Consider the following 20333-nt stretch of genomic DNA (forward strand, 5'->3'; position numbering starts at 1 on the left):
TGACGGCTCGTTTTGGAGACGTGTGAATACTTTTTGTGACTCCAGTAGCGGTTTTAAGCCTTATAATCTGGCGGGGCAAGGTACCTTAATAAGAGTGTAAAACGTAAAATAGTAAGAATTTAATATTGGAAAATCTGGGGTGGGCAGCTGCCGACCCTGCCCAGGACTAGAACCGGCACTGTGTGACACTCCTTGGGAACAGTGTTCAGATTATTTATGCTAATGGGTACACACAATAAAAAGTCCAGACGACTAAAATATAAAATTTAGAAATTTTAGGAGATTTTTGTCTCTATTGCAGTTTGTTATAGCTTTTTGGAAATAAATTCTATCTTATTATTGTAGTAAAACTAAAGTCGGTTGTTCGGTCCAAAGGCCCTACTCTACTGATAATCTTTTTATTGTTTAAAATATTAAAAATAAAATTCCTAATGATTTTGGTAGATTCAATTTATATTTCACATAGTTTTGAATTTGTTAAACTAATTTGAGTGCATAAACTGAATTACCTTGCCCTAAAAGTGGCCTTAGAATCGGTGCTAAATTTGAGGTCGTTTCAGTAGCATTTGCAGCAACCTGACTCGCTAAAGTCTGGGTGGCATTAGTTGCAGCTTGAGCGATAACACGTACTGGAGAGGGGGGAACACTTTGAGTGACTCTTCTTGGGAATACTGTTCTTATTATCTGCGTTATTGGATTTTCATAAAGATGATTTGCCAGAATGATAAAGATAGCAGAACTTAGAGCGGTAGTTGCTGCGTTGAGACCAAGCAGACCATTGTCACTGGGAACATTTTCTAGATCTTTGTAAGCCAAACTATAAGAAGAACACTGTTAGATTATAACCACGAGAATTTTAAATCGCCAAGGAAATTAGAAATATTTTTATCATCTTGAATTTTGTAGCTTTTAAGGAACCATATGAATATGGTTAGGAACAATAAGGAACAAGCTTTTAAGGAGCTCATATGAATATTTTATATGAGAGCTTTGATTGATAAAATTACTGATTTTCGGGTATCAAGTGGTATCCACATTGAAGCACTTGTTTGTAAACATGATGTTTATAGGCACTCGAGATTAAAATCTATTAATTAATTAATTTATTGTTAAAATAAATAAATAAACACATGTCACACTTCTGGTCCCACAAAAGGCTTTATGGAAAACATGCATAATTTGGCTGAAAAAAGTTAGAGGAACAAAAGCTGCATTTATTCAACAGAAAAATATATAACATGATTTGAAATCGACTGTCTTTGCAAGTATGACGAGAAAACTCGATCATGTTTCTTTAAGGAAAGGGGAATGGATTTCTAAGAAGGATATTTAACTGCTTATTCCTCTATAACAGAAAAAATGGTCAATTCTGCAAATCAATTGAAAAGAGATCTTGAATTTTACTATTTTCTGGTAAGGTAGCTTATCGATTTTACCTAAGCTTGTCAAGAAAAAAAGTCTTTAAAGTAACGGCAATTGCTGAAATTCTTAGTTTAAACCAACAAATTTGTGATTTTTTTCAGTATTCGTCTTACAACGAAAAAAAAAATAAAAAAATATAAGTATATATATCAAATTCCTGTTTTCTACAATATTTAGGACGTAGAGAATAAAAAACATGTATTATTAGGCTGAGCGAAGTTGGAGGAACAAAATATGTATTTATACGATCAAAAACAAACGACATGACTTAAAGCCAATTGGTTTTGATATTCAGTTTCTTGGTGATCCCAAACTTTTTCCCATGATGACAAAAATTCGAAGGACTTTTTTTAGAGGTGTAAAGGTAATGAGTTTCTAGAAATAGTCTCGACGCCCAGGCTGCCCAGAGAAAATGAAAAGAGAGAAAAACATATTAAAGTCACGTCAAATACTAAAATATGAAGTTAAAAAAGCAATTTGGGTGTTTTTCTTCATTTTTCATTAAAAATTTAGAAATCGACAGGTTCCTTCGGCATGATCACTTTTGTTACTTGAATGAGGCGCTAGAACTTTAAGCGTTCATTCAAATGAAGCCTCTGTTAATGCTAGCACTATCAAGTCTGGAAAGCAAGGAATTTATATTGCGTCAATAGTGACTCTAGGGCTCTCATACACATCGTATTTAATTGCGTAATTTCCATCAAGACTACATTCACTTTTTAAAGAATTCAATATCTATTTCTGAATAGAGCACATTTTCTTGTGCTTGTAGGCTTTGACTAACATCTTTAAAATCGTCGGGTTTTACACATTTAGAATGATTATAAATAACCTTTAAAATCCTTGTTGCATATCTTTTAATTAAAATTGAAATTTTTAGAGTTTGGATTTCTATTGACAAGGGTCCTTCCTTGCTTACAATTTATTACTCCAAACTATTTAACCCTAGGCTCGCTTAAATATGACTTCTCCGTCCTTCAAGCCCTGTTTTCTTTGCGTTCAATTTTAATATTTCGTATTGCAATGTAGCAAGGATTATAACCAACCCAAAAAAGTTCAATGTTCCTAACATTAATTAGGAGGGAGGAGGAGACTGGAATTTCAAACTGATCACAAGGTTGTCAATTCTATGATTTTTGAAATTAGGTCTTCAAACACCTTTTGTTATGGGGATGTATCCCTAAGAACTCAAAAAGGCTCCTGGTAACACCCCCCTTTGAAAATTCCTTTAACAGTGTTCAGTATGCACCCCACCTCGTTGTCAATGGTGTCTGTAAGCAGATTAATGTAACCCTCTGTTTCAAATAATTTTTTTTTGTCTGCCAGGAAAAGGGAGGTATCACCATAAAGCACGAGTATGGTAACCTTGATCAAAAATTTTCTTGGGATTGAAGGAAGATTCGAGATTATATTTTCTCTTCAAACCACCTTCTGTATTCATCCGTACCATCCCCCACCCAGCACTATAAAGATAATGTGAGAAAACATTGAAAATATGTTTAAAAAAGAAAATGAGAAGCATTCTCGGTAAAAAACAAAGTTCCTTGTACAACTTACTCCCCTCCATTGAAGTATTTCCGGGTGAGATTCATGATTCTAGGCTAAATCTCCGCTTTATATACCACTAAGAACATGGGTATAGTATTTTATGTTAATGAAAAAAAAAAAAAACACTTCTGCAACAAGGGCGAGCTATTACCTTCCCATATTACAGGCATATTTCCAGGAATGAAAGGATATTAGAGATTAATTCATACCCTCTCCTTTTTCCTTCTGCATGTGATTTTTGGAAGACACTGAAGTTTTTCTGCGATAAATGGAGAGCTATCACCCCGCAGAACCAATATTAGAGCACCATTCACAAATATCCCGGGGATGAAGGACAAATACAGCTAATTTTCAACCCCCCTCCAATCATCATATAAATAATGGTGGGCCAATTACTCCGGGACGAGATCAGGGACGACATCGTATAAACCTACCAAATACGTTACATTCGGGCCAATAGCTGTATGTAATACTGGACGAGATCGTATAAAGCAGCCCGAACAAAACTGGACGAGATCGTATAAACCTTCCAAACACATTACCTTCGGTGCCAAAAGCTGTATGAAATACTGGACAAGTTCGTATAAAACAGCCCGAACATCATACGGATTTAAGACCCCTGAATTAGTAAAATAGTGTCAATGCTCTAAATTTTTAACCTGTAATAATAACCAAGAGTATGTGACCCAGAGGTTAATATATTCAAAATTAGAAAATATATACAAGAATACCGGTGGGGATTCTGATACCAATGGATGAGATCGTATAAACCTACGAAACACTTCAGATTCTGGCCAAAAGCTGTACGCAATACTGGACGAGATCGTATAAACCTACCAAACACGTTATATTCAGGCTATAATGATATACAATATGAAACTTACAGCCAAAGGGTCTAAACCATGTTAATAGATACTGATTGTACATAATTTGTTTTGTAATAAAGAAAGGTATCTAATTTTCATAATTCACAACTGAGCAAGGATATCCAGGTATATTCAACCTTCAGATTTCATTTGATTCAAGTAAACCCAAAGGGTTAATATAGTTTTCCAACTAAAGATAAGTTTGAGGGAATGGTGACTCCTACGACACACTATATAAATGTCAGAAAAGGATTAAAATATATTCATCCTTTCAGAAGTCGACTGATTCGAATGACCTAGCTTCACTTCTTGGCTCTGGTCGCTGTAATACATAGTACCAAATGCGGAGTGCGGCTAATATAAAATATTGTTTGGTATTGGAGTATGCATAAAGGTGAAACTAATAAAGTCGTAGGCGCCGAGAAAAGAATTTTAATGTAGAAATCCGCAACGATCCCTAGAAATAAAAAAGTGAGGTGGTTATGGATTTGAACCATCAAGCACCCCAACCACCAAGGACCCCAACCTCCAAGGGCCCCCTTCCCTAACTTTTTGGCCCCTTCCCCATTTATTAATACTTTTTTTTAAGTTTTAATTTTTTTTTACGATAGAAATTGTTTCAGCTTTTTTCTACATGTCTTAAAATGACATGAAATTTACTTAAAACAAAAAATTCACATTACTATTTTCGAAATGCAAAATGAGATAGATATGTTAGTCACGATTTTACTATTAGAAAAATAATGTTTGTAGTAGCACTTTTCTTTGTTTTACTTAGAATTTTATTTTGGACTTGGAAATTTTTTCACCTTTTTTTTAAATATATTAAAATAACATGAAAAATGCTTAAAAAATTGGCATTTAATATTTTCGAAATATAAAATTAGAATGATATAGATATGTAAGTCACGATTTTCACTATTATAAAAATAACATTTGTAATAACACTTTTCTTTTTTTACTACTTAGAATTTTTTTGGACTTCTAAATTTTTTTCAACTTTTTTTTACATATCTCAAAATGACATGAAATATACTTGTGAGAGAGAAAAATACCCTTACAAATACATAGATTCAAACATACAAACCGACAAAGACAGGTAGTGGGACAAGCAAACACCCGCTCAGACACACAGGCAAAGAGAGTGAGAGAGAGACAACAACAAATACAAATATATAGATTCCGACATACAACCCAACAAAGAAAAGCGCTGGGAGAAGCAAACACCCGCCCAGTCACACAGGCAGAGAGAGTGAGAGAGACAAAAACACATGCAAATATATGAAATCAGACATACGAACCGACAAAGAAAGGCAGTGGAACAAGCAAACACCCACCCAGACATACAAGCAAAGAGAGTGAGAGAGACAAAAACACTTACATAAATATAGATTTAGACTTACAAACCAACAAAGACAGGCACTGGGAGAAGCAAACACCCGCCCAAACAGTAAGAGAGACAAACCACAAACAAACATATAGATTCAGACATACAAACCAACAAAGACAAACACTGGGGCAAGCAAACACCTGCCCAAACACAAAGGCAAAGATAATGAGAGAGACAAAAACACATACAAATACATAAATTCAGACATACAAGCCGACAAAGACGAACACTGGGACAAGCAAACCCCAACCCAGACACATAGGCAAAGAGAGTGAGAGACAAAAAAACACATACAAACACATAGATTTAGACAAAAAAACCGACAGAGACAGGCAGAGGGACTAGCAAACACCCGCCCAGACACACAGGCAAAGAGAGTGAGAGAGACAAAAACACATAAAAATATATAGATTAAGACACACAAACCGACAAAGACAAACACTGGGACACATAGATTCAGACATACAAACATACAAAGACAGGTACTGGGATAAGCAAACACCAACCCAGACACACAGACAAAGAGAGTGAGTGACAAAAACGCATACAAACACATAGATTCAGACATAGAAACAGACAAAGACAGGCACTGGGAGAAGCAAACCCGCCCAGACATACCGGCAAACGGAGTGAGAAAAACAAAAACACATACAAATACAAAGATTCAGACATACAAGCTGACAAAGACAGGCAGTGGAACAAGCAAACCCCTGCCCAGACACACAAGCAAAAGAGAGTCAGAGAGACGAAACACAAACAAATATATAGAGTCAGGCATAAGAACCGACAAAGAAAGGCACTGGGAGAAGCAAACACCCACTCTGACACACAGGGAAAGAGGGTGAGTGAGACAAAACACATACAGATATACAGATTCAAACATACAAACCGACATACACAAACACCGGGGCAAGAAAACACCTGCCCAGACACAAAGGCAAAGAGATTGAGACAGAAAAAAACATATACAAATACATAGGTTCATACATACAAACCGACAAAGACAAGCACTGGGACAAGCAAACACCAACCCAGACACATAGGCAAAATCTTATTTGAGAGTTCGTTGGGTAAACACCTATTTTTTTGGATATAACCTATTAATACAGTAAGCTTCAACTTGTTCACACAAGTTGAAGCTTACTGTATTAATAGGTTATATCCGAAAAATATATCCATAATCGGATTATCTTCATTTCATTTTCATAGCAGTGACCTATATGATATATAGGTCAAGATCAAGCAGTGAGATTATGATTAGGATTATTCGATATTTATAGGTAATTACGCTGCGATAAAGCTGACAGGAGAGAAGTAAGCAGAAGAGGGGTGGGAGAGTTGTCTGCAAGAGCCGTGATACCCACCTGGCTTGCCCCATAAACTGCGGGGACAAGGTAAACAGCCTCCAACGCTTCCCTTACTTCTCTCGTAAGTGAACTTGCTTCTAGAAATCACTAAAACCTATTGAAATACGGTCTATGATTTTGGACTTGATTGAATTGGAATGAAATGGCATCTTACGTTTATGCACCTGTGCTGAATTTTCTTCAGGAAATGATGAAAAATGCGGATATTCTAAAGGACATTATAGTGGATACCGCTGCAGAATTTTTTAGTAAAGACAATATTCGAATTGCAGCTATGTTTTTGACTGATAAAGTTAGCCCGGATATACTAAAGGAGCGCAGACTAACTGTGCCGATTTTTCTCGTTGTTGAAGACATTCTAGAAGCTTTGCAAGTAAGTGATGCTTCAGATAAGCTTAAATTCAGTTTCACAATTTGTGACCCTGATGAAGTTCCTAGTGTCCCCTACGAAGTAGTGACAAAACTGGCTTGCACGGTGGGTGAATATGGGGAAAAGCTAAACTCAATGATTGAGCGTTTTTTTATGCTCCATTAAAAAAGCTTCTTGGCCTACTCCTTCCGAGTCCGTGTCCAACGCAGTCCCCATCACTTTGAAAAATATCCCCCCCCGCGATGGTGAAATCATGCTTAAGTCAGAAGAAGATGCTTGATACTAACAGAGCAGCTGGAAGAATTCACAAGGCCATTACCTCTAAGGATGCTCTTACCATTTACGCCAAATCTGCCGAGGATACAAAAACTCTGGCCGCCAGCTTGCAGTCCGCACTACCGGATGCCTGAATCGTTCGTAAGCCTCAGTTTGCTGCCGACTCGGGCGCCATGTACGGAGGCATAGAAATGAACGCTTTCTTTTCTGCGGTAATTTTAACTGCCAGGCTTCCGATCAGAATTCACGGTACCGATTATTATCGTCCTCAATATCCGATTCCCGCTTCAGAGTAACCCTCCAAAACAGTGATTTTATGTTCGTCCATTCAGCTTCGGGCTCTACGTCAGACATTGATCATTTTGTTTTGAACATCCTTTCGCCAGATGTTGATACTCTCAAAGCCCACGTGCACGACGACTGCACAATCAATGGTCACCTTGGAATTAGCCTGAGTTTCCCGTTCCTGTTCGTGTCTCCTAAATTCCGTCAAGATTGGCATGAAACTAGTGAATGGAAGAAAATAAATAAAGAACGATACCACGCCTTACTCGATGAGCTACTGGCCAGAATTAGAGTTCTCTTCCATCTCCTAGTAGAGAATGCAAGAAAAGATAGGATTGAGCTAGAAATCTACGCATGTGAACTTATTCATGCTTTGAAATTTGCCCAGAAAAGTGCTGTCCCTATTACTCGTGTTAAGGCGAAAGCCAGAAAACCTGGCTGAAATAACCCTAATATTAAGAGTGCAAAACAACGTAGTAAATTTTGGTATCGAGTGTGGAAAGAATGTAAAAAGCCTCGTTCTGGGCATGCCTTCACTTTCTATTGATTAGAAAAAAGCAGTTCTCGCTCTACTATGAAAAAACTGCAGCCGAGGCCTTATAAAATCAGTCAAATGAGTTCCAGCATAACCCAAGAAAGCTATGGAAAGTGTATAAAAATAAATTTTGTGATTCTAACCGTAATTCATGTATTAGTGAAAAGGAATGGGTCACTCACTACAAAAATGTCTTTTCTGCCTCCAATGCTTCTGTGAACCAGGAATTTACGCAGCAAATAAATTCACGCCTTAAAAGTACCGAACACGTTCGTAGTAAAATTATTATTTCTAAGAGCCTAGTTTATAATATAACATCCAAGCTAAAGAGCGGGAAAGCTGCTGGAGCTGATGGAGTTTGTAGTGATCACCTGAAAAATGCATCTGATCTATTGATGGATCACCTCGCTTTGCTTTTCCAAATCTGCATCTCGCAAAGGATTGTTCCAAGTAATTTCTGTGTCGGAATTACAACTACAATATTGAACAAAAATAAGGATGCGACCCTGTGCAAATCGTACAGAACAGTTACAGTGTTAAGCTTATTTAGTAAAGATTTCGAAAAACTCTTATTGCCATCGATTGCCTCAAAATGTCTAGTGGGAAGCAAGCAGCTTGGGTTGTGAACTCATGTTGGCTGTGCCACAGCTCACCGTATTATACAGACTATTATGCGCAGAGCTTCTGCGAAAGGTTTTTCTGTGTTATTTGTCATATGCTGATGACTTACTTTCTATTTCCGGAAATGGAAAATAGCTTTTCTATTTCCGGGCTACGGGATAACCTTGCTAAGATTGTTGAACTATGTAAGTTTATTGGCCTTGTTGTAAATGTATTTAAATCAGATTTTTGCATATTTAACAGGCCTGCAAAGTATAATTTTTCTACTTCGCTAGATATCAAAGGTATTGTTATTTATGAACCGGATTGTTTGCGGTATCGAGGCATTGATTATGGTTCTACAACTAGATACACTACCGGGCTTATTAGAGATAATTTGTCTCGGTCTCTTACAGAATGTTATGGAAAAGCAGTAAGCTTGAGAAATAGTGTCAATAAATCGACTCTTGCTAAATTCAACGCTGTAGTTACGCCTTCTGTTGTATATATATCCCCACTTTGGGAGTTACTAAAAGTTACGCAAAACCGACAGCTGCGTACCCATTATTATAAGTTTGCAAAATTTTTGTTACATTTGCCCTTGTGGTTTTCAAATAGTTTTAGTAGCAGCCGTTATGGAATAATTGATTCAGTGACTAAAATTGGGAAAATAGAAGCAAGAGCTTACCGCCGAAGCATGCAGTTTCTTGCTGACTCACCTCTAACTCGTCTTGTACTGCAATTGTAAGTTAGTGTAAATATTTTGTGCTTGTTGATGAGAGTAATTTTTCCCCTTTTCTTTTTTACTTCGTTTATTTGTCTCCATTTGTAAAGCGAGTAGAAAATAAATTATTATTACTATTATTATAGGCAAAGAGAGTGAGAGACAAAAAAACGCATACAAACCCATAGATTCATACATACAAACAGACAAAGAAAGGCAGAGGAACAAGCAAACACCCGCCCAGACACACAGGCAAAGAGAGTAAGAGAGACAAAAATACATTCAAATATATGGATTGAGACACACAAACCGACCAAGACAAACACTGGGACATGCAAATACTTGTCCAGATACACCGGCAAAGAGAGTGAGAGAGATAAAACCACATACAGATACAGAGATTTGGACATACAAATATACAAAGATAGGCACTGGGATAAGCAAGCACCAACCCAGACACACAGACATAGAGAGTGAGAGACAAAAACGCATACAAACAAATAGATTCAGACATACAAACAGACAAAGGCAGGCACTGGGAGAAGCAAACATCCGCCCAGAAACACAGGCAAACAGAGTCAGTGAAACCAAAACACATACAAATACATATATTAAGACATACAAACTGACAAAGACAGGCAGTGGAACAAGCAAACAACCACCCAGACACACATGCAAAGAGAGTGGGAGAAGCAAAAACACATACAAATACATAGATTGAGACATACAAACCGACAATTCCAGGCACTGGGAGAAGCAAACACACACCCAGACACACAGGCGAAGAGAGATAGAGAGACAAAAACACCTACAAATATATAGATTCAGACATACGAACTGACAAATCTTGGCAGTGGGACATGCAATCACCCTCCCAGACACACAGGCGAAGTGAGTTAGAGAAACAAAAACCCATAAAGGAACATAGATTTAGACATACAAACCGACAAAGACAGGCAGTGGGACAAGCAAACACCTGCCCAGACACACAGGCAAAAAGAGCGAGAGAGACAAATACACATTAAAATACATAGGCTCAGACATACAAATATCCAAATCAATCACTGGGACAAGCAAACACCAACCTAGACACAGAGACCATGAGAGTGACAGACGAAAAATGCATACACATACAGATTCAGACATACAAACAGACAAAGACAGGCACTGGGAGAAGAAAACACCCGCCCAGACACACAGGCAAACAGAGTGAGAGAAACAAAAACACATACAAATACATAGATTCAGACATACAAACCGACAAAGACAGGCAGTTGAGCAAGCAAACACCCGCCCAGACACACAGCAAAGAGAGTTAGAGAGACAAAAATATATACAAAATATATAGATTCAGTCATGCATATCGACAAAGCCAGGCACTGGGACAAGCAAACGTCCAGCCAGACACACTGGCAAAAAGTGTGAGAGAGACAAAAAACAAACATATAGATCCAGACATACAAACCAAAAAAGACAGGCACTGGGACAAGCAAACACCCTCCACGACATACAGGCAAAGACAGTGAGAGAGACAAAAACATATACAAATACATAGATTTAGACATACAAACATACAAAGACAGATATTGGGACAAGCAAACACCCTCTCAGCCAAACAGGAAAAGAGAGTGAGAGAAACAAAAACATATACAAATACATAGAGTCAGACAAACAAACCGACAAAGAAAAATACAAAGAGAAGCATACACTTGCCCAGACACATAGGGCAAAGAGAGTGAGAGAGACAAAAACGCATAAAAAAACCAAAATTCAGAAATACAAACCGACAAAGACAAACACTGGGAGAAACAAACACCTGCCCAAACAAACAGGCAACGAGAGTGAGAGAGGCAAAAAAAATATACAAATACGTAGATTCAGACATACAAACTGACAAAGACAGGCACTGAGACAAGCAAACACCAACCCAGACACACAGGCAAAGAGAGTGAGAGACCAAAAACGCATACAAACACATAAATTCAGACATACAAAACCGACAAAGACAGGCAGTGGGACAAGCAAAGATCCACCCAGACACACAGGCAAAGGGAGTGAGAGAGACAAAAAAAAAATCTAAGTCTATATATTTATATGTGTTTTTGTCTCTCTCACTCTCTTTGTCTGTGTGTTGGGCGGGTGTTTGTTTGTCCCGGTGCTTGCCTTTGTCTGTTTGTATGTCTGACTCTTTGTATTTGTATGTGTTTTTGTCTCTCTAACTCTCTTTGCCTGTGTGCATGGGCGGGTGTTTGCTTGTCCCACTGCCTGTATTTGTCGGTTTGTATGTCTGAAACTATATATTTGTAAGTGCTTGGGTTTCTGTCACTCTCTTTGAATGTGGGTCTGGGTGGGTCTTCGCTTCTCCCAGTGCCTGTCTTTGTCTGTTTGTATGTCTGAATCTATGTGTTTGTATGAGTTTTTGTCTCTGACACTCTCTTTGTCTTTTTGTCTGGGTGGGTGTTTGCAAGTCCCACGCTCTGTCTTTGTCGGTTTGTATGTCTAAATATATGCATTTGTATCTGTTTTCGCCCCTCTCTCTCTCTTTGCATGTGTGTCTGGGTGGATGTTTACTTGTCTCATTGCCTGTCTTTGTCGGTTTGTATGGCTGAATCTATGTATTCGTATGTGTTTATGTTTTTCTCATTTTCTTTGCCTGTGTGTCTGGGCGCGTATTTGCTTTTTCCAGAGCCTGTCTTTGTCAGTTTGTATGTCTGAATCTATACATTTTAATGCCACTGCCTGTCTTTGTCGGTTTGTATGTCTGAATCTGTTTATTTGTATGTGTTTTTGTCTCTCTCACTCTCTGTGCCTGTGTGTTTGGGCGGGTGTTTGCCTGTCCCAGTACCTGTCTTTGTCGGTTTGTATGTCTTAATTTATGTGTTTGTAGGTATTTTTTTGTCTCTCACTCTCTTTGTCTCTGTTTCTGGGCGGGTGTTTGGTTTTTCGAGTGCCTGTCTTTGTCGGTTTGTATTTCTGAATCTATATATTTTTATGTGTTTATTTGTCTCTCTCGCTCCCTTTGTCTGTGTGTCTGGGTGGGTGTTTGCTTGTCCCACTGCCTGTCTTTGTCGGTTTATATGTCTGTATGTATGTGTTTGTATGCGTCTTTTGTCTCTCACTGTCTTTGCCTGAGTGTCTGGGCTGGTGTTTGCTTGTCTCAGTGCCTGTCTTTGTCGGTTTGGATGTCTGAATCTACGCATTTGTATGTTTTTTGTCTCTCTCACAGTCTCTGCTTGTGTGTCTGGGCAGGTGTTTGCTTGTCCCACTGTTTATCTTTGTCAGTTTGTATGTTTGAATCGATATATTTTTATGTGTTTTTTTGTCTCTCTCACTCCCGTTGCCTGGGTGACCGGGTGGGTGTTTGCTTGTCCCACAGCCTGTCTTTGTCGGTTTACTTGTCTGAATGTATGTGTTTGTATGCGTTTATTTGTCTCTCACTCTCTTTGCCTGTGTGTCTGGGTTGGTGTTTGCTTGTCCCAGTTCCTGAATTTTTCGGTTTGGAGGTCTGGATCTACATATTTGTATGTTCTTTGTCTCTCTCATTCTTTTTGCCTGTTTGTCTAGACGAGAGTTTGCTTGTCCCGGTGCCTGTCTCTTGTGTCTGAATTTATACATTTGTATGTGTATTTGTCTCTCTCACTCTCTTTGCTTGTGTGACTTGGTGGGTGTTTGTTTGTCCCACTGCCCGTCTTTATCGGTTTGTATGTCTGAATGTATATATTTGTATTTTTTTATCTCTCTCAGTCTCTTTGTCTGTTTGTCTGGGTGGGTATTTCCTTTTTCTAGTGCCTGTCTTTGTTGGTTTGTATGTCTGATCTATATATTTGTATGTGTTTTTGTCTCTCTCGCTCTCTTTGCCAGTGTGTCTGGTCGGGTGTTCGTTTGTCCCAGTGCCTGTCTTTGTCTGTTTGTATGTCTGAATCTATGTATTTGTATGTGTTTTGTCTCTCTCACTCTCTTTGCCTGTGTGGATGGTCCGGTGTTTGCTTCTCCCAGTGTTTGTCTTTCTTGGTTTTTATGTCTGAATCTATATATTTGTATCTGTTTTTTTCTCTCTCTCTTTGCCTGTGTTTCTGGGCGGGTGTTTGCTCGTCCCACTGCCTGTGTTTGTCCGTTTGTATGTCTGAATCTAAGTGTTTGTATGTGTTTTTTGTCTCTCACTCTCCTTTCCTATGTGTCTGGGTTGGTGTGTGCTTGTCCCAGTGCCTGTCTTTTTTGGTTTGTATGTCTGAATCTATATATTTGTATGTGTTTTTCTCTCTCAGTCTCTTTCCCTGTGTGTTTTGGGTGGTTGTTTGCTTGTCCAAGTGCCTGTCTTTGTCGGCTTGTATGTCTGAATCTAGATATTTGTATTTGTTTTTTTCGTCTCTTTCACTCTCTTTGCCTGTGTGTCTGGGTTGGTGTTTGCTTGTACCACTGCCTCTATTTTTCGATTTGTATGTCTGAATCTACGTATTTGTATGTTTTTTGCCTCTTTCACTCTCTTTGCCCTTGTGTCTTGGCAGGTGTTCGCTTGTCCCAGTGACTGTCTTTATCGGTTTTTATGTCTGAATTTATATATTTGTATGTGTTTTTGTCTCTATCATTCTCTTTGCTTGTGTGTCTTTGCGGGGGTTTGTTTGTCCCACTGCCTGTCTTTATGGGTTTGTATGTCTTGATCTATATTTGTATATGTTTTTATCTCTCTCACTCTCTTTGCCTGTGTTTCAGGGCAGGTGTTTGCTTCCCCAGTGCCTGTCTTTGTTGGTTTGTATGTCTGAATCTATATATTTGTATGTGTTTTTGTCTCTCTCATTCTCTTCGTTTGTGTTTCTGGGCAGGTGTTTGCTTCTCCCAGTGTTTGTATTTGTTGGTTTGTATGTCTGAATCTATATATTTGTATGTGTTTTGTCTCTCTCACTCTCATTGTCTGTGTGTATGGGCGGGTGTTTGTTTGTCCCACTGCTATTTGCTTCTCCCTGTGATTTTTTCTTTGTAGGTTTGTATGTCTTAGTCTATATATTTGTAGGTTTTTCTCTCTCTCACTCTCTTTGCCTGTGTGTCTGGGTGGATGTTTGCTTGTCCCACTGCCTGTCTTTGTCGGTTTGTACGTCTGAATCGATTTATTCGTGTCATTTCGTGTCGTTTCAATGCAAATGAAAAAAAGTTGAAAAATTCTAAGTAAAAAAAAGAAAAGTGTCACTACAAACATTATTTTTCTAATAGTAAAAATCACGACTAGAATATCTATATCATTCTCATTTTATATTTCGAAAATATTAAAGGTGATTTTTTTGTTTTAAGTATATTTCATCTCATTTTAAGACATGTAAAAAAAAGTCGAAAAACTTCTATATTAAAAAAGAAATAAAAAAATAAAAAAGTTAAAAAAAAAAGTTCAAAAACAAAATTAAACTTAAAAAAATATATATTATAAAATGGGCGGGGGAGGGGCTAAAAATCTAGGTGAGGGGACCCTTGGAGGTTGGGGTCATTGGTGGTCAGGGTCCATGGTGCTTAGGGTCCTTGGTGGTTGGGGTCCTTGATGGTTCAAATCCATAACCACCTCACTACTTGATTTCAAAGGTTTGTACTGGATTTCTAAGGATTGTAAATTTCCACATTAAAATTTTTTTCTCGGCGCCTACGACCATATTAATTTCAACTTTATGCATAATCCAGTACCAAAAAATATTTTATATTAACCGCGTTCCTCATTTGGTACTTTATATTATAGCGACCGCAGCCAAGAAGTGAAGCTAGGTCATTCGAATCAATCGAGTTTTGAAAGGGTGAATATATTTTAATCCTTTGCTGACATTTATATAATGTGGCGTGGGAGTCACCATTCCCTCAGACTTAATTTTAGTTGGTAAACCCTTTTAACCCTTTGAGTGTACTTGAATCAAATGACTTCTGAAGGTTGAATATACCTTGATATTCTTGCTCAGGTATGAATCATGCAAATTAGATACCTTTCTGTATTACAAAATAAATTATGCGCAATCATTATCTATTGACATGGTTTACTCCCTTAGGCTGTAAGTTTCATATTGTATATAATTATAGCCTGAATATAACGTGTTTGGTAGGTTTATACGATCCTTTCCAGTAATGCACACAGATTTTAGCCCAAATGTAACGTGTTTCGTAGGTCTATACGATCTTGTCAATAATTTCGTCCAGTGATTTCAGGGTTCCCACCGGTATTCTTGTATATATATTCTATTTTTGAATATATTAACCTATAGGTAACATACTCTTGGTTATTAATACAGGTTTAAAATTTAGAACATTGACTCAATTTTAATAATTCAGGTGTCTTACACTCGTAAGATGTTCGGGCTGCTTTATACGGTCTCGTCCAGTATTGTATACAGCTTATGGCCCGAATGTAACGTGTTTGGTAGGTTTATACGAAGTTGTCCAGTATTGTTCGTACTGCTTTATACGATCTTATCCAGTATTGCATACAGCTATTGACCCGAATGTAACGTATTTGGTAGGTTTATACGATCAAGTCCCGGAGTAATTGGTCCACCACTACTCATATATATTTATCTGTTGTACTCCCCTCCCCGGAAAACAAGAAAACCTTAGAAAATGTATATTAAGAAGGAAATGAGAAATATTCCCTTGTAAGCTTTGATAAAAAGAAAGCTTCCAGTAGCACTTGCCCCCTCTACGTGTGAACATTTGAAGAGGATATATATATATATATATATATATATATATATATATATATATATATATATATATATATATATATATATATATATATATATATATATATATATATATATATATATATATATATATATATATATATATATATATATATATATATATATATATATATATATATACATATATATGTATGTATATATATATTTTGAAAATTAAAATACAAATCTCTAAGCAGAAGATTCCTGCCCAAGGAAATTTCTAAATAGGCTTGTTTTTTGGTTGTTTCATTCCATGTTTTTCTCTGCTCTGTTAGAGTTCACTTCAAAATTTTAGTTTTTCTTGGCGGAGGTCATTTTTCAAATTTCTGTTTTTATCTTTTTTACTCGTTTTTGTCCACTGGCTGAAATTACCGACGTTTTCTTCGTTATTTTGTCTTTTATTATATTTTCTTATTTTTTTTCTTTTTGTCAAACGTCATGCATTCCAGTGTGGTCTTATAATGTATTTGTAAATTTGGGGTGGGGGGGGGGGCAAACTGGAGTCTGGAGGTGGCAGTTGCCAGCCCTGTCCCAAAGAGAATTACGCTTTTTGGCATAAGGCTTCAATGTTTTATGTTTTGTTTATTTATTTTTTTCCCAAAGGAACTTCATTGGAAAAGGGTTCCTTGGAAAAAAAGAATGGTTGTATTGTCCCTTTAAGTAGCAAAAGTATTATAACCAGTGAAAAGTTGTTTTTTAATTGACATTTGTGGCAGGAAGAAGGAATTTTGTCCCAAAGAGGGATGAAGATTCGTTTGGTCTAAAAATATTCCCGGGAATGTTAGTAGATTGGAGAATAGTTTATTCCACCCTTCGCTTCCCTTTTGAGCATTCTTATATATTTATATGAAGTATGACAATGCTTCAGATAAATATGAGACTATATTTATATAAATCTCACAGACAGTATAAAAATTTTGGCATAAGATGTAATTTTGAGGCTTTAGTTACAACCCTTTTCAGCCATACAAAATTCCATGGCCCTTCTGTGATAGCTGATGCACAATTATACACAACTATGCGCACATGATTTTATTTGGCTTCGAATTAATAAACCTAGTTAATGAAACTTCACAGTGATTGCTTATACTAACCACTTGTTTTGTGTGGAACACTTGCATCTTCAGGATTGACTGCGCATCGTGTGACATCACTGCCTCTGAAACTAGGAAGTGCAAAGTACAACTCTTTACAATTGTAAATCAACGGGCTATCTTGGAATTTCTATTGATTGCTTTTCATCCCTCTTTGGGATAAAGTTTTTCCTTCGTGGCACAAATGCTGGGAAATGCAACTTTTGGTGGTATAGTATTTTTGCTAATTAAAAAGGACACTGGAACTTTTGGTTTTCGTTCCAGGGAGCCTTTTTCCAGCGTTATGGTATCCCTGATTCGATCATAACTGAAGAAAAAGAAAAAGAGAAGTAAACACGCATTTGTGATCATTCGTGCCAAAAAAAAAAATTTTTTTTCCTTTTTGTGTAGACAGGAGCTACAAACCTCGGCAAAAAGGTTCTCTAATAGGTTAAATTTGACAGAGCGATTTTCATCAAGATAATTCATCTATTTGCGGTTATTTTACCCTAAGAGGCAATTTTTCTCAGGCTCATAACTGTTCATAGGTAGTTTTAAGTTAAACAGATTTCATATATTTAAAACCATCATAATAAACTAATTCTTTTTATGTAAATACTGTTATCGAAACGTTTTTAAGAGTTTCGTTTACAAGTGGCTCAAGTTGGGCTACTCCTTGCTTGCACATGGTTACCACGGACAAATCAGCCAAGAGTCAAAGACGTCCAAGAAACCTCCAAGGTGGTCATAGGTCAAGACATCATCCACACTTACCAGCAGAGGTGCCAAACAAATAAGAGTTGGAAAGATCCTCCAAGATGCACTACCTCTCAGTAAAAATTGAGTCTGTAATTACTGTACGAAGGCTCACATCTTGCTCTGATTTACCACAAATCACCAGTTTTACAAAAAACCAGGATCTCGATTGACGAAAGAACTTGCCAAAATGACCAGCTGTTTTCATCGGCACCCTTTCTCAAACCTTTCAGATAGGGACGTCTCTGCTCGTCAGCCACTTTTCACCATATCGCACATACACTACAAATTCAAAATCCAAAGATGTCAATCATACCTTTTTTGTCTCCTATTTTCAGTTGTAGACAGGGTTAGCTCATTACTTAGAGAGCGGCTGCTGTTTCTCTGTTCTGTCCCATCGTACAATGGAGTAGCTGCTATTGTTGCTGAATAGAAAACAATGCTACAGAAGATCTTCATGTCTGTAAGACTTTGAAAATGAATAAGATAGGCTAGCATTTTGATAAAAGTTATTAGAAAAATATTGTTACCGTTTGTCATTTGTAAATTCTAATTCATTGATTAATTACACGTAACCAAAACATTGCTTATAAATCAGAAGCAACACAAGAACGTTGCCTCAGTAAAGAACCACGCGCCTTCAATGCACGGGCGTATCTGGGTTGAGAGAAGGTTAGGAAATTTACCCCAAACCAGTCGATAATATGTCTCCGACACATTAATTGGTCTTAAAAATACATTTAAATGTGCCCTCATTGCCTTCTCAAGAACGATGGTTATTTTGGTTCCCCTGAAAAAAAAAATCCTGGAAACTGCCCAGTTTAAATAAATAATTATTTTACCCAGCTACTTCACATAGTTGAAATGACCGTAGAAACTTGAAATGGGACTCATTTGAATTAAAATTGGAGCTCATATTGCCTTTTTTTATCTAAAAAAAGGCAATATGAGTGTTTATAGTCTGCAGATTGTCTACAGATGGAGTTTATTGTGAGGAAAGGAGGAAGATTTAATTGTAGGGGGATCCAATTGGCTCATACAATGTACGGATCCATCTATTTGCCAAGAAAATCTTGCATTTTGTTAGGATCGAGGGGAGTGTATTGAAATCTACTACGATAAGTATTTAGGTCAAGAAAAACCTAATGTAAAAAATGGTTTGGGGTAATTACCTCCCTCTCACTTAATAAGACCTGAAAAGGAGTCAAAGAGTTATTGTTTAAAAATTAATTCAAAGCTTATATTCTAAGTCCCTGTGCCAAGAGGGCCATAGTTTACATAAATAGCATTTTAGTTTGGACTTATGAAGCCCACTAAAATGTTACTCGAACTGTGGTCTGTCGCTGTGGTCATGTTCTTTGATCATTTTGAAACTTATTTAAAAAAATACTGGTTGGCAAAAACTGGGGCCCTAAAAGGACCATTAAAACTTTTTCTGAACATATTTCAAATTATAACTGTATATCCTTCGATAAGTATATTGTAATGTGAAATAAAAACTTTGGTCCAGAGTCAAAGGCCTCCTCCAAATAGCGGTCCAAAAGGGCAAACAATTTTTTTTCCATGTTGTTTGAAAAATATAAGTATTGTTGCCTGTTTAGAGTGGGGTATGTGTGCTATGGGAACCAGAAACGGACAAAAATCTAACCTCCCCTAACACAGGATTTCGATTTTCCCCTGCCCTTCCATCCCTTTTTTTCCACTACCAGAAAGTTTAAACTCAACCTCCCGTGTCGTCCCTGAGATATTGCAGATCTTGTATTTTGATAAACCGGATATACATAGTCTCTTTTTATTTACTTTTGCCTTCTCCCCAGAATCCAAGTTTAAATTTTCACTCCCCCCCTTTAAAATCCCTAAAGCTTTCAATTTAATACTTCAAGCCTATTTCGAAAAATTACAGATTCATCATTTTGATAACTCGGCAGCCCATATTTTTTTTTTTTAATTTAATTTTTTTACATTTCTAGTAATTTTTTTACATTTCATGCATAGACTATAAATTCTTTGGTGCCTGTGGTGTAAAAATATTGTGAGATTAATGGACCAAACTATTTAACTGGGAAGATTTTTTTGGACGAATTGCCGATAATTTGCAATACCCGAGACAGATAGCGTCTTTCGATTTACTCAGGCTACAGTCGTTTCAGATCATACCCTTGCAAGACTCTAAGAATTTTAGCCTAGCGAATAATCCCTAAGAAACTTATTTGTGAACAAAAACAAGTCTGCACAATTTAAGGTAATTACTCCTGAGGCTCTGGGGTCATAATGATCCCAGAGGCAACTTGTTACACTTTTCACCGATTCTAAACTAATTGAATTTCTCCAAGTTTGATCCACTATTATTGGACTTATGGGGAGACCAGGTAGTAAAAACAGGAGGAGAAAAAGACTGGTTGACCCCAAACTACTAG

General features: G+C 37.2%; 2 protein-coding genes across 3 annotated transcripts in view; one reads left to right on the forward strand and one right to left on the reverse strand.

Annotated features, from left to right (window-relative positions):
• Nucleotides 1–20333, forward strand: part of LOC148953785 (uncharacterized) — an 85723-nt gene that overhangs the window by 21906 nt on the left and 43484 nt on the right. The gene's annotated exons all lie outside the window — the stretch shown is intronic.
• Nucleotides 1–20333, reverse strand: part of LOC148953786 (uncharacterized) — a 31446-nt gene that overhangs the window by 10341 nt on the left and 772 nt on the right. The window contains exons 2-3 of one of the 2 annotated variants that reach the window (XM_089108495.1): nt 18233–18377; nt 510–817 (exon numbers count right to left, since the gene is read on the reverse strand). In XM_089108495.1, the coding sequence (XP_088964621.1) occupies nt 510–817; nt 18233–18375 (451 nt within the window). In that variant the 5' untranslated portion in view covers nt 18376–18377. Of the gene's footprint in view, nt 1–509; nt 818–18232; nt 18386–20333 lie in introns of both variants that reach the window. The other variant, XM_089108496.1, reaches the window with a different exon arrangement.

Source organism: Artemia sp. Qi Xiang Cuo, chromosome 3 (assembly GCF_049724085.1).
Source record: "Artemia sp. Qi Xiang Cuo chromosome 3, ASM4972408v1, whole genome shotgun sequence".
NCBI lineage: Eukaryota > Metazoa > Arthropoda > Branchiopoda > Anostraca > Artemiidae > Artemia > Artemia sp. Qi Xiang Cuo.